This window comes from Ovis aries, chromosome 8, assembly GCF_016772045.2.
Source record: "Ovis aries strain OAR_USU_Benz2616 breed Rambouillet chromosome 8, ARS-UI_Ramb_v3.0, whole genome shotgun sequence".
NCBI lineage: Eukaryota > Metazoa > Chordata > Mammalia > Artiodactyla > Bovidae > Ovis > Ovis aries.
Window position 1 is genome coordinate 71,721,569 of NC_056061.1, and position 14,643 is coordinate 71,736,211.

The window sequence follows — 14,643 nt, forward strand, 5'->3', positions numbered from 1 at the left end:
TGGCCAAAGTACTGGAGTTTCATCGTTGGCATCATTCCTTCCAAAGAAATCCCAGGGTTGATCTCCTTCAGAATGGACTGGTTGGATCTCCTTGCAGTCCAAGGGACTCTCAAGAGTTCTCCAACACCACAGTTCAAAAGCATCAGTTCTTTGATGCTCAGCTTTCTTCACAGTCCAACTCTCACATCCATACATGACCACAGGAAAAACCATAGCCTTGACTAGGTGGACCTTAGTCGGCAAAGTAATGTCTCCGCTTTTGAATATGCTGTCTAGGTTGGTCATAACTTTTCTTCCAAGGAGTAAGCGTCTATTAATTTCATGGCTGCAGTCACCATCTGCAGTGATTTTGGAGCCCCCAAAAATAAAGTCTGACACTGTTTGCACTGTTTCCCCATCTATTTCCCATGAAGTGATGGGACCAGATGCCATGATCTTTGTTTTCTGAATGTTGAGCTTTAAGCCAACTTTTTCGCTCTCCTCTTTCACTTTTATCAAGAGGCTTTTTCGCTCCTCTTCACTTTCTGCCATAAGGGTGGTGTCAGCTGCATATCTGAGGTTATTGATATTTCTCCTGGCAATCTTGATTCCAGCTTGTGTTTCTTCCAGTCCAGCATTTCTCATGATGTACTCTGCATAGAAGTTAAATAAGCAGGGTGACAATATACAGCCTTGACGTACTCCTTTTCCTATTTGGAACCAGTCTGTTGTTCCATGTCCAGTTCTAACTGTTGCTTCCTGACCTGCATACAGATTTCTCAAGAGGCAGGTTAGGTGGTCTGGTATTCCCATCTCTTTCAGAATTTTCCACAGTTTATTGTGATCCACACAGTCAAAGGTTTTGGCATAGTCAATAAAGCAGAAATAGATATTTTTCTGGAATTCTCTTGCTTTTTTGATGATACATTAGATGTTGGCAATTTGATCTCTGGTACCTCTGCCTTTTCTAAAACCAGCTTGAGCATCTGGAAGTTCATGGTTCACGTATTGCTGAAGCCTGGCTTGGAGAATTTTGATCATTACTTTACTAGCGTGTGAGATGAGTGCAATTGTGGGGTAGTTTGAGCATTCTTTGACATTGCCTTTCTTTGGGTTTGGAAGGAAAACTGACCTTTTCCAGTCCTGTGGCCACTGCTGAGTTTTCCAAATTTGCTGGCATATTGAGTGCAGCCCTTTCACAGCATCATCTTTCAGGATTTAAAACAGCTCAACTGGAATTCCATCACCTCCACTAGCTTTGTTCGTCGTGATGCTTGATTTCTTAGATGTCTGCAAATTTTGATGAAAAATAAATCATTTTCATTTGTGGAAGAAAACCTGAAAAAATGTATTAACAACAACAAAAACCCATAAAGCTCTTAGATGTAAATTTATGTGCGTGGTTACCTTCTTTAAGAGTCAGATAGGTTCCTCGCCTTTTCTTGGAATGAATATACATGGTACTTAAATTGAAAAATTACATCTACTTTGAAAAAATTTTATCATTGTTCGCTGTCTATATAACTTTTCACTAGCAGTAACTACAAACTTTATTCAGTAAATAAAGCTAATTTCTACTTAGTTTCACTTTTCCAACTGGTGTTAACCTATCTAAAGGTTATTATATAAAGACAAATGAAATGATGACATACTGAACGTACTATGTATTTTTACTGGTGATATGATATAAAAACGAACATTGATCTAGAATAACATTCCCTTAATCTGGGCATGAATAGAAAGAAAAAAAGTTAGCTAATGCTTTTGACTTCAATACAGTCTTCAGTGGGAAATAAGAATTTGCTAAGCACATGATGCTATTTGCTAAATAATGTAGACTTAGAAATTATACCGTAGTTACTATTGAATAATGTTTAATTTTTTTAATTAGGGATGTTTTTATAACACTTTTTGGTTGTGTTTCCCTTTCAGTAAGGGCTGTCTAGACCTTTTGAAGCTTTTCCTGGTGAGGTTGTCTGTTGAAGAGTGATTAATCCTACCCTTTCTTGAAAGTACATAATCTTTTGTAGTAATAGCAGTTACCTCGGCTTTTTCACAGCAGTACTCTGCCAAACGTGACTAAATCTAGTGGCATCTACTACTACAGTACTTTCTGCCAAATTGCTTTCCTTTTGTGTGTGTGTGTATAATATATATATATTAATATATATATATATTTTGCCTTTTGAAAGGGACAAAAAGTATTGAAACAGATTTTCCATATTTGTAGGCTTTGTACTATATTTTTCATAATGTGTTTTGTTTTTCTTCTAAAATTCACTTGGTCATGCATACTTAAGAACCTAACCATTAAGCATCTCAGAATGAGTGCTGAGGTAAAAGACTGTTACTTGATACGTGAGAATGTATGTTCCTTCTTGTTTCTTTAACCCAGACCACGATTATTTATGACTGTATTTCACAGATGACTGAACAAGTGGTTCATTTGAAAGTATATTTATGTATCAAAAGCCATTCTAAAGAACTGCCTGTGATAGTAAATATAATTTATTTTGACCCCTTTAGAGATAGTCCTAACTCCCAAGCAGTAAATAATAAGTGGATATTTTTCAACCACTCTGTTCAAAAATAATAAATTCTCATTCAAAACAATAGTGGATGATGTAGCTCGAGACCTATTTCAACCAGTTAATGCTATAATTGGGGCTTCCCAGGTGGCACTAGTGGAAAAGAATCCGCTTGTCAATGTAGGAGATGCGAGACACGGGTTAAATCCCTGGGGTCAGGAAGATCCCCGGAAGTAGGAAATGGTAACCCACTCCAGTATTCTTGCCTGGAATATTCCATGGTTAGCAGAGCCTGGCAGACTACAGTCCATGGGGTCACAGAGTCAGATGTGACTGAGCACAAGCACTATGCTGTAATTATACTTTAGTCTAGACGCCGCAGTCACTTTGAGTTAATATGTCACTCACAAGAAAAGCAGTCAAACACATTGGACATTTACTGTAAATTACTAAAAATTGTGTTAAGAGAGTTTTAAATGTTGACCTGTGTATCTTTCGTGGTTAATTTTAGCATTTTGTTTTACTGTAGAAATAGTGCACAATATAGTTTTGCTTAGGTAGCAGACTGGCAGAATGTTAGCATTGTGAGTAAGAAGTAAAAATTACGTCCACCTTTATGAGAGTGTGGCTAGTTTCACTTCTTAACGTATTAATTTTTTTGGTAGACTTTACTCTTCAGAGCAGTTTTGGCTTCACAGCACAATTGAACAGACAGTACAGAGATTTCCTATATATCTATTTCCATTTGGCACAGACTCCCTCATTGTCAGCATCCCCCCCAGAGCAATACATTTGTTACAGTTGATGAACCTACACTGACACATCGTCACTCAAAGTCCATAGTTACATAAGGGTTCCTTCTTGGTCTTATACATACAGTAGGTTTTGACAACTGGATATTGACACGTATCCACCTTTATAGTATCATACAGAATAGTTTCACTGCCCTAAACATTTTCTGCACTTTACCTATTCATCTCTCCCCTTCCCCTACCTCTTGGTAACCAGTGATCTTCTTACTGTTTCCATAATTTTGCCTTTTTTTTCAGAATGTTATATAGTTGGTGTCATAGTCAGCAGCCTTTTTAGATCATCTTTCATTCAGTAATATGCATTTGAGTTTTCCTTATCTCTTAACAGTTGATAACTCATTTCTTTTTTTTTGTTAAATATTATTCCATTGGCCGAATGTACTGTGGTTTATTTATCCATTCACCTACTGAAGGACATCTTTAGTTGCTTCCAAGTTTTGAAAAATAGGTATACACATCCATGCATGGTTTTATGTGTGGATATAAATTTTCACCTCCTTTGGGTAAATACCAAGGAATAAGACTACTAGATTGTATGAGTATGTTTAGTTTTATAAGAAACTGCCAAACTGTCTTCCACAGTGGCTGTACCATTTTGTATTCCCACCCAACAGTGAACAAGAGCTATTTGGCCGCATGTCATCATCATCATTCGGTGTTGTCGGTTCTGAATTTTGGCTCTTCCAATACATTTGTAGTGATATCTCCTTGTACTAAATTGCATTCCTCCAGTGACCTATGTGTGGCATCTTTTCATATGCTTATACGCTGTCTGTATATCTTCTTTGGTGAAGTGTCTCTTAAGGTCTTTGGCTCATTTTTAATTGGGTTGGTTGTTTGCTTATTGTTGAATTTTAGGAGTTCTTTATATATTTTGGATAATGGTCCTTTATCAGTCGTCTTTTGCAAATTTTTTCTTCAAGTCTGTGGTTTGTCTTGTTATTCTCTGATACTGTGTTTCACAGAGCAGAAGTTTTAAATTAAGTCCTGTTTATCATTTTTTTTTTCTTTCATGAATGGTGCCTTGGATGTATGCAAAGTCATCTAGGTTTTCTCCTATGTTATAAGAATTTGATAGTTTGACATTTTACGCTTAGGTCTGCCATCCATTTTGAGTTCATTTTTATGAAGGATGTAAGGTTTGTGTCTAGATTAATTTTTGGTGGTAAGGGGAGGGGAAGTGTTCTGTAGGCCTGTGTGTAGATCGTAGTCTTTTTGTGAGCCTGTGCTTCTGGACTGTGAACTTCTCAACTGTTCTCAATTCCCTGCTCCTGCCATTTCTGCCAAAGGAGTTAGGGTGGCTGGAGAGGGTTGAAGTTGATTTCCCTTCCTTCAGGCCTGTTAGGCTCTGATAAACCCCCAGCAGTTTAGGCTCTGTTTATTGCTCCCAAGGGTAGACATTGTTATGAACAGAACACTCCGGTATATTTAAAAATGGTTGCCTTTCCCTTTCCAAGAGGGCATTTTTCTCAGATAGAACGTAGTAGAGCTCTTGGAGGTGGAACTCACAGAAGTGTGGGAAATCCCCTCTCCCCATGACTGGGTCCACCTGGGGTTTCTCTCAAACTTGTCTACGTTAAGCCTCTAGCAGTTCATCATCAAGTGTAATCGAGGTTTTCGTGCCCCGGCACTGATTCCTGCAAATGTGTCTGCTGGTTGGTTCGTTTTGGTATGTTGTCCTTCTCTGTATTGGCCTGTCTCTGCAGTTTTGGGAGCAGTCATTTGCCCTGTGAATTCTTTTAAATCTAAGATAAGTTGTTGATCTTTCATTTGTTCAGCTTTTTATTTGTTGTTAGGATGAAATGACAACTTGCAAGTGTCTTATGTGCTGGACCAGAAATCAGAAGTCTGTATTAATTTTTATAGGTGAAAAATACATGATCTTTAATTTTTAAAAAGGTGTTTAAATTGATGTTTGTCAAGTCAATGAAACTATAAAGTTAGAGGTACTGTACTATAAAAGTGCAAATAATTGCTATTTGACAAAGATTTTGGTATTGTAAATATATTCAAAGGTCATAAAATATAAAATGAAATATTCTTCCCTATCTTAAACCTATCAAGTTGATTAGAACTAGTTCAAATGGAAGTAGCAAATTTTTAGAAGTTTAAAAAGTAAGACCTACAATGAGATTAAGGGGATTCATAATTTTTCAGATTTTTTTTTCAAATGAAACAGTTTAATTTGTTGTTCTTTAATCACTAAGTTGTGTCTCACTCTTTGTGACCCTGTTGTCTGCACTGGGTCAGGCTCCTCTGTCCTGCACTGTTTCCTGGGGTTTGCTCAGATTCATGTCTATTGAATTGGTGATGCTAACCATCTCATTCTCTGCCACGCCCTTCTCCTTTTGCCTTAAATGTTTCCCAGCATGAGGGTCTTTCCCAGTGAGTCAGCTCTTCGCATCAGATGGCCAGAGTAATTATTCATATATAAATAAATGCCTTGTGTCTATGTGTGTATGTATCTATATAAATTTCATAGAAGATAATGCTTAATTATGCTTTTGCCACAAAGTTTTCCAGTTTTTCTCAGCCATGGCTACACATTAGAATGATTTGTGGCACTGGAGGGAAAAAATGAAATAAAACAATGCCCAAACATGTGCTTAGATTTCCACTCTAGATAGAAAATTCTGATTTAGTGAGTCTGGCATGGAGTTTGACATTTGTAATTTCTTTTTTGTTATAATTGTTCATGGCTGCTTATGATGTAGAGCCAGAATTAAAGACTGGTTAAATGTTTGGTAGACAGGGTAATAGTACCATGTGAGGCAAATGGTAGATAAGAAACACATTCAATACAGTGTATGTAGAGAGGATGTCATTTTAAAGCAGTCATAACATCTTGAGAGGAAACAAGCTGACACTTTGTTGTCATTGCCTTTGGAGACATTGCTGTGAAACTGAGGTACGAAGTATTTATGAAGGTGAAAAGGAACTGGAATTCTGGGTGTGCCTTACTCATCTTCCTAGCAGTGTATCACTGGATATGAGAAACAGTAGTGAAAGACCATGGAGTCTGATTAGGAGGTTGGAAAGTCTAGTCTTAGATTTGCAGGTGATCCTTAAACCGATCAAGTGAGGCAGGCAGGGGCACGGTTCACAGGTGAGAACGCTGCAGCCCACATAGGTTGTCTTAGTTATCATGGTTCAGTTTGCATATTTCCCCCTTTTTTTTTTCTGGTTATCTGCTACCTTTTAGAAGTTTCTTTGAGAACAGATTGTATGTATTGTTTGCCCTTTTATTTGTTGCCCCATTTATTCCTCATAACTGTACAGAAAAACAGAATGGGAAGCTTTCACATGCAACGTGATTTGTTTATGTTCACACAGAGTAAATGGTAAGCTAAAGCTCATTCTCTTTTCATTTTCAGAATCCTTTTGTCAATATTCTTTGACCACACTATGGCAGTATTTGGAATTTATCTTTGTTACTGAGAAATAATCACATTACAGTTTAAGACTTAGGCCATTAAAAGTAAAAAATCATCCACCGACCTTTTCTTCACATAATAGTATGCTAGTTCAGAGTAGACACCTTGAAGTCTTACTGGAATCCTTGAAGAAGTATGAATTTCCCTGTTTGCTGAAAGTCTAAGGATGTACTAAAAGAAGTGGTAACAGAAGTTAGTGGAAATCTTCTGGCTTTTTGATGGATTCAAATGCTGCGCCTGGGCTTACTGTTTTTAATGGCATCAGGGAAGAACAGTTTACTCTTAAAAGTCTTTCTGGGTTTGTTGGCAGAATATCTGCTGAAAGTTACATTCACAGAATGTTACATAATTAAACATGGGATAATTTATTAGTTACTAATTTATGAGTTCATGAAAAATATGGGTATCTACATCCTTGTTTTAAACTTTGCAGCATATAAATGTATTTTCAGATACTGCACAGGATATTAAAGTCCTCCAGTTTGCTTTCTACTGTATTAATACTTGAGTCTTCTGTTTCTGGTTGCAAAATTGAATATGTCACTTCTGTTGCTGTTGGAACAATACTGATACTTTCTTTGACATTTTCTTTGTTGACAGGAATTGATGAACAGATTCTTTAAGAAGATACATAATTAAAAGATCTTAATAGTTTACTAAGTACTTTATGTAGCACTGATCATTACCACATTCTTCATAAAAGTAGAGGTTGTCTAAGCATCTGTATAGCGCATAGTGGCAATGACGGTAGTGAAGTTTGCTGAGGAATTATTCTTTCAGAACGTGTGATTGGCTGAGGTCCCATTGCCTGCTTCTTTTACTGTTTTTTATTCTATTTTGCTGACAGTACAGTGGAAAAATCCCAGAAGAAAGAAGCAGCAATAAGAGGAGCTATTGCTATGATTGTAATACCGACCTAACAAATGACTGGAAGGTCAAATGAATAGGCTGGAAATATAGATTTCCTTGAATTTTGAGCTATAATTGCCCCTAAAGACAATCTAGTCTTGTCTCCTGATAGAAATAAGAACTTTGAACGTGTTTCTAGTATCCTGTACTTTTGGTTGACTTTCTGAAAAATGAGCTTAATTTTACCTAAGCAGATATGACAGGACGTAAACAGGTTTCTTAGATTTTATAAAGTCATTCATTCATAGATATTTATTAAATGCCTGCTATGTGCCAAACACTATTGCAGGTTCTGGGAGTGAAGAGAGAAGATCACCATATTTGTATTACCTGAAACTCTTAAAAGCCTACCTGGGCTGTAAGGAAGGCTTTCAAACCTTTATTGGTTTTATGGTATTTACTTGCTACTAAAAGTTACATTTGGTCTGGTTTTATTGTTTCAGATTAGTCTGACTTTCCTAGTCTCAACTATAAGTGTTTCCTCTATATTCTCAGTTTTTAAATGACTTGAAATAAGTCAGGTGATGTTTAGATGTGAAAATTGGTCCTTTCTTTCTGGGAAGTGAGGTTTGATGATGGTGTGTTCGTGTTTGTGTCTCTGTGTATGTCCTGGAGTTATTAATAGACTGCATGAGTTCAAACCCCAGCTTCCTTACTAACTAGCTCTATGGCTTTGGGTAACTTATTTAACCTTGTGTATAAGTTTCCTCATTTGTAAAAATGTTGCTTATAATAGAGGGTGCTTTTTGTGAGGTGATACATGTATAGTGCTTGACACATTGTTTCCAACAAATGTTAGCTGCTATGATGATACTAATGATGCATTTACTTCTTTACTCCCTCCATTACCGACATATATGTATGTGTGTGTGTGTGTGTGTGTGTGTGTGCGTGTGCGTGTGTGTGTGTGTGTATAAAACCATTTAGGCAACTGAATGAATTTTGAATTTAAATTTGGTACAGTAGTATAAAAGATTCTACTAGATCTAGTAGATCTTTGTTTCTGCTTATGTGTCCTTTGTCCTTACATATATCTTCCTGATTATTCTTCATTAATAGCTAGTTTTATTATATTACTTATTCCTGTAAATATTTCTCTCTCCCCCTCCCCCCACCCATTGCTTTCTTAGAGAATTCCCTGTAGGACATCTGGGTCTATCTAAAACATTCATAAGATATTTGGTCCATGCCAAAAGCTTCTTGAATTTGGTCCTGTCTAAAATATCTGTGAGCATACTTGATCTATGCAAAATGGCTTTGGACAGGACCAAATTTCAGGAACCTTATGGTGTGGACCCAATGTCTTAATGGTCATTTGAGACAGGATTCAATGTCTACTCACCTTGAGGGTCACGTCTACTCATCTTGAGAGTCACGTCTACTCACCTTGAGGGTCATGTCTACATTCAGAGATCATGTCTGTATTCAGAGACTCTGCTCCCAGTCAAACAGCCTCATCTTCTGCAGTTCCTCTTCAGGAGTCTTGCTGGCTGGTGCTTGTCTGGACAAGAACCACAAGTGTAGCTGTGCAGGAAGTGTCTGGCATATGTCATGGGTCAGGTATATTGTTGGTTTACTACAGAAACAAAGATGACTGGTAGGATTAGGTAGATATTAAAGCCTTTGATGTTCAAGCTGGTTTTAGAAAAGGCAGAGGTACCAGAGATCAAATTGCCAACATCCGCTGGATCCTGGAAAAATCAAGAAAGTTCCAGAAAAACATCTATTTCTGCTTTATTGACTATGCCAAAACCTTTGACTGTGTGGATCACAATAAACTGTGGAAAATTCTGAACAAGATGGGAATACCAGACCACCTGACCTGCCTCTTGAGGAATCTGTATGCAGGTCAGGAAGCAACAGTTAGAACTGGACATGGAACAACAGACTGGTTCCAAATAGGAAAAGGAGTACGTCAAGGCTGTATATTGTCACCCTGCTTATTTAACTTCTATGCAGAGTACATCATGAGAAATGCTGGACTGGAAGAAACACAAGCTGGAATCAAGATTGCTGGGAGAAATATCAATAACCTCAGATATGCGTATGATATCACCCTTATGGCAGAAAGTGAAGAGGAACTAAAAAGCCTCTTGATGAAAGTGAAAGAGGAGAGCGAAAAAGTTGGCTTAAAGCTCAACATTCAGAAAACAAAGATCCAGTCCCATCACTTCATGGGAAATAGATGGGAAACAGTGGAAACAGTGTCAGACTTTATTTTGGGGGCCTCCAAAATCACTGCAGATGGTGACTGCAGCCATGAAATTAATAGACGCTTATTCCTTGAAAGAAAAGTTATGACCAACCTAGACAGCATATTCAAAAGCAGAGACATTGCTTTGCCGACTAAGGTCCTCCTAGTCAAGGCTATGGTTTTCCTGTGGTCATGTATGGATGTGAGAGTTGGGACTGTGAAGAAGGCTGAGCGCCGAAGAATTGATGCTTTTGAACTGTGGTGTTGGAGAGAACTCTTGAGAGTCCCTTGGACCGCAAGGAGATCCAACCAGTCCATTCTGAAGGAGATCAACCCTGGGATTTCTTTGGAAGGAATGATGCTAAAGCTGAAACTCCAGTACTTTGGCCACCTCATGTCAAGAGTTGACTCATTGGAAAAGACTCTGATGCTGGGAGGGATTGGGGGCAGGAGGAGAAGGGGACGACAGAGGATGAGATGGCTGGATGGCATCACTGACTCGATGGACGTGAGTCTGAGTGAACTCTGGGAGTTGGTGATGGACAGGGAGGCCTGGCGTGCTGCAATTCAGGGGGTCGCAAAGAGTCGGACATGACTGAGTGACTGAACTGAACTGAACTGAAAGCCTTTGATAGGTAAGCTGTAGACAAATTGAGACTAAATGTATCTAAGGTAGGAAGATTGCAACATTTTAAAAAGAATACATTGGAGTTCAGAATTAGAAGGTAAGATAAATTGACAAAAAAGGAATATCAGTGTAGCATTATCTCAGCTATACTTTGTAGTTGTGACTTGAGAGAAGTCATTTTCTCTGTGCTTTAGTTTCCTTGTCTGTTTGTATGTGTGCATGCTATCACTTCAGTTGTGTCTGACTGTATGAGACCCTATGGTCTCTAACCTGCCAGGCTCCTCTGTCCATGGGATTCTCCAGGCAAGAATACTAGATTAAATTGCCTTGCATCCTCCAGGGGATCTTCCAATCCAGGGATTGAACCCACATCTCATGTCTCTTGCATTGGCAGGAGGGTTCTTTACCACTAGCGTCACCTGGGAAGCCCCCTTATATGTTTATATGAGGGATGTTTTATAGTCTTCATGGTTGTGAGGATTGAATGAATTAATATGTATACTAAGTTTAATATAATGCCCGACATACAGAAAATGCTGTTTCCTGTTATTACATGGAATTAATAGATATTTATGTTTTAATCTGTATTCTAGTATATTATAAGAGACTGATAGCATTCATTGATGATATAACTTGCCACAGTTACAAACATATTTATTTGGTTCTTCATAATATTTTTAGCCTATGGTATTTAAAAATGACACTACAGGAATAAAAATACTAGTGAAAAGATAGTTGTTTCTAAAAGCAGTATTCCATAATGACAAATGTCTACTTTTCAGATTTCTTTAGTGACTTGGGAAAAATTGGGTGCTCTATAGATCAGCTACCTGTTCTTTCACTTTAAATGAAAGAAAAAGACTAGGGCCAGAATAAAGCATATTAAATATATGTAGCTTGGTTCTGTATATTGCTGTTTTTAACTTTTTTTTCTAGAAGAGATAGCTGTCTTATTTCTTTTAGATCTGAAATCTCTGAGATTTCTGACTATCAACAGAAAGTAGCTGATTAGATCGATGCATAATCTAATTCTAAATCTCAGCCTAAGTAAATAGCGTGTATTGAATATCAGGCCAAGGAAATATTTGTCTGTTATATAACTTTATCAATTGCTATAAAAAGCCCACACATACCATAAACTCCTTAATGAAATTCATGACAGCTTTGGTCGTCCGGGAGTAGAATGTTACTGCCAACATGACAGTGGAGCTGCGGTAATTCAGCTTCAGTTCCTGATAAATGAGGTTAGTGAGTTGCTTTAATCTCTCTTTGCTTACCTATGAAATAGGGCCATATCCCATCTTTCAGAATTCTTGCATGCAATTATATTTTAATATTTGAGCAAAACCAAATTTCTTGTAGGCCAGTGCTAATAGTAATTCACTTTAAGGCATCATCGTGGACAGTTACATAAATAATGTAAGATGTTTCTCTAAAGAGTGTTGAAAATAGAATGACATAAGGTAAGATCTTTTTGGTACAATGTGCTTCATTTAAATTTTATTCCACAGATATTGAAAGTTATGTAACTTATAAAAATCTGCATTAATTTTTTTCAAAGATTGATCTTATTATAAATAACAAAATGTACTTCTTGCCAATGAGTTGTTTTGAAATACAACCAGGAAAGCAAAATCCATTAGACACTGGTTATTGTCCAGAGTTCTTGCAATATCACTTATTGGGTGAAGTAATTGATATCTTTCTTTCCAATACAGTGTAAAGTTGGGAGGGAATTAGAGATACATCATTTTATTAACAGAATAAACAATGTGTTTGCAGGTTTTAAACAAGTTTGAGCAGCCCTGACAATAGATGTTTTCAGATGTAGGGACAGGCAGAAAAAGTTGGTCATAGAACAAAAGCAAATTACTCTAGAAAAGATTCTGCTGTACTTGGATGTGAGGGTAGTTTGTGGGCATTCCTTTTGCTCCTGGGTCCTTGGGTTCCATGGAATGAATTTTTAGATGTAAATTAGAGAATGACAATATTTTCCTTCATATCAGAGGATTTAAGTGAGGCAGTAGGAATATACAGAGCTAAAGAGAGTAATATAAAAATTTTAGTAAAACTAAAAAGGGTAATATATTTTAGTAAAACTGTGATCCAAATGATACACAGTTGTGTAGGTTTTTCAAGATCAGAGGGAAAAACTTCAGTATTCAATTTAGTATTCTGTGTAAGATTGAGTAATAGGCCTTGTAAAATGTTAAGATACACATAAAAAATCACTATGTAGAAAGGTGTTGAATCCATATGTGAGATTTTTTTCCTTTTTTAAAAAAATTATGAAATAATTAGAATGGTCACTAGCTTCAAGATAGAGACCCTATGTACCCTCTCCCCTTTCCCCCATAGTAATGTTTTACATAACAATAGTAAAATATTAAGTCAGGAGAATGACATCAATACTATTAACTAGACTACAAGCCTTATTTTGATTTCACCACCAGTTTCTATACTCTGTTGTATGTATGCGTGTATGAAGTGAAGTGAAGTGAAGTTGTTCAGTCATGTCTGACTCTTTGCGACCCCATGAACTATAGCCCACCAGGCTCCTCCATCCATGGCATTCTCCAGGCAAGAATACTGGAGTGGGTTGCCATTTCCTCCTCCAGGGGATCTTCCCAACCCAGGGATCGAACCCAGGTCTCCCGCACTGCAGGCAGATGCTTTAACCTCTGAGCCACCAGGGAAGCCCTGTATGCGTGTATAGTTTCGTGCAATTTTATTGCATACATACATTTCATGTAATGACCAACAGGAACAAGGTACAGGTCAGTACCAGCACATGAGGGAATGCCCTCAGGCTACCTCTTTATACTTGCAGCCCTTACTGCTCTCAGTCCCTAATACTTGGCAACCGCTAACCTATTCTCCGTCTTTATATTTCTGTTAAGATCACTTTTTTTTTTTAAAGCAATATGAGCAATGTAAATAACATTGCAAAATTGATTAACTATGCAGCTAAATTTGGTCTACCCTGGTAGTTCAGGTAAAGAATCCACCTGCAATGCAGGAGACCCCGGTTCAATTCCTGAATCAGGAAGATCCCCTGGAGAAGGGACAGGCTACCCGCTCCTATATTCTTGGGCTTCCTTTGTGACTCAGCTGGTAAAGAATTTGCCTGCAATGTGGGAGACCTGGGCTTGATCCCTGGATTAGAAAGATCCCCTGGAGGAGGGCATGGAAACCCACTCCAGTATTCTTGCCAGGGAAATTCCTGTGGACAGAGGAGCCTGGTGGGCTACAGTCTGTGGGGTCGCAAACAGTCAGGCACGAGTGAGCAACTAAACACAGCTCACCTAAATTTTAGAAGTCTTAACTAGTCGATTACAAATCTTATAATCTTATTAGTTGATTATATATCTGAATTGATCTTAACTAGGAAGGCAATGGCACCCTACTCCAGTACTCTTGCCTGGGAAATCCCATGGACAGAGGAGACTGATTGGCTACAGTCTATGGGGTCGCTAAGAGTCAGACACGACTGACCAACATCACTTTCCCTTTTCACTTTCATGCATTGGAGAAGGAAATGGCAACCCACTCCAGTGTTCTTGCCTGGAAAATCCCAGGGACAGAGGAGCCTGGTAGGCTGCCATCTATGGGGTCGCACAGAGTCAGACATGACTGAAGTGACTTAGCAGCAGCAGCAGTCATTATTCATAATGCAGGATTGTTTTCTGTAGAATTTATCATAAAGTTCTTTGATATTTTACATGTTTAAATGTTACACTTTAAGTACTTCAAAATGACAGTTTTAAAACAAGCTTAGGAAATATGACTGTTAAAATGGGAATGGCTATGGAAATGTGAAAATTGAGAGTAGCTGTTTGCTTTCAGTTGTGGAAAACCATTATGTAGGTACATGAGCCACCGTAGACAGTCAGCTGTGTTTTGGCTCTACATCTTCTCTTCTTCCTTGAGATACTGACATGGGACAGACATCTTGAGAAAGAAGATAACCCAGTCTGAAACTATGGTGGAAGTAAGAAGGAAGAGTACAAATCTTGGATACTCTGAATCCTTTGAGTTTTCTGCTTCAGAGTGATGAAGATGCCTTCTAGTGAAAAGGAGAGTATGTGGACTTCTGCTTTCCAATTAGTTATATTGGGGCAATAGGGGTAGTTTACCCAGTAGAGTAGCCCTCATCGAA

The 14,643-nt window shown here is 37.9% G+C and overlaps 1 protein-coding gene across 5 annotated transcripts in view; it reads left to right on the forward strand.

The window, feature by feature from the left end:
• The window catches only part of STXBP5 (syntaxin binding protein 5), a 168,727-nt gene that overhangs the window by 11,182 nt on the left and 142,902 nt on the right, over positions 1-14,643 (forward strand). For all 5 annotated transcript variants that reach the window (XM_004011402.6, XM_042253773.2, XM_004011401.6 and 2 more), the window contains exon 3: positions 11,647-11,728. In XM_004011402.6, coding sequence (XP_004011451.3) covers positions 11,647-11,728 — 82 coding nt within the window. The remainder of the gene's footprint in view (positions 1-11,646; positions 11,729-14,643) is intronic.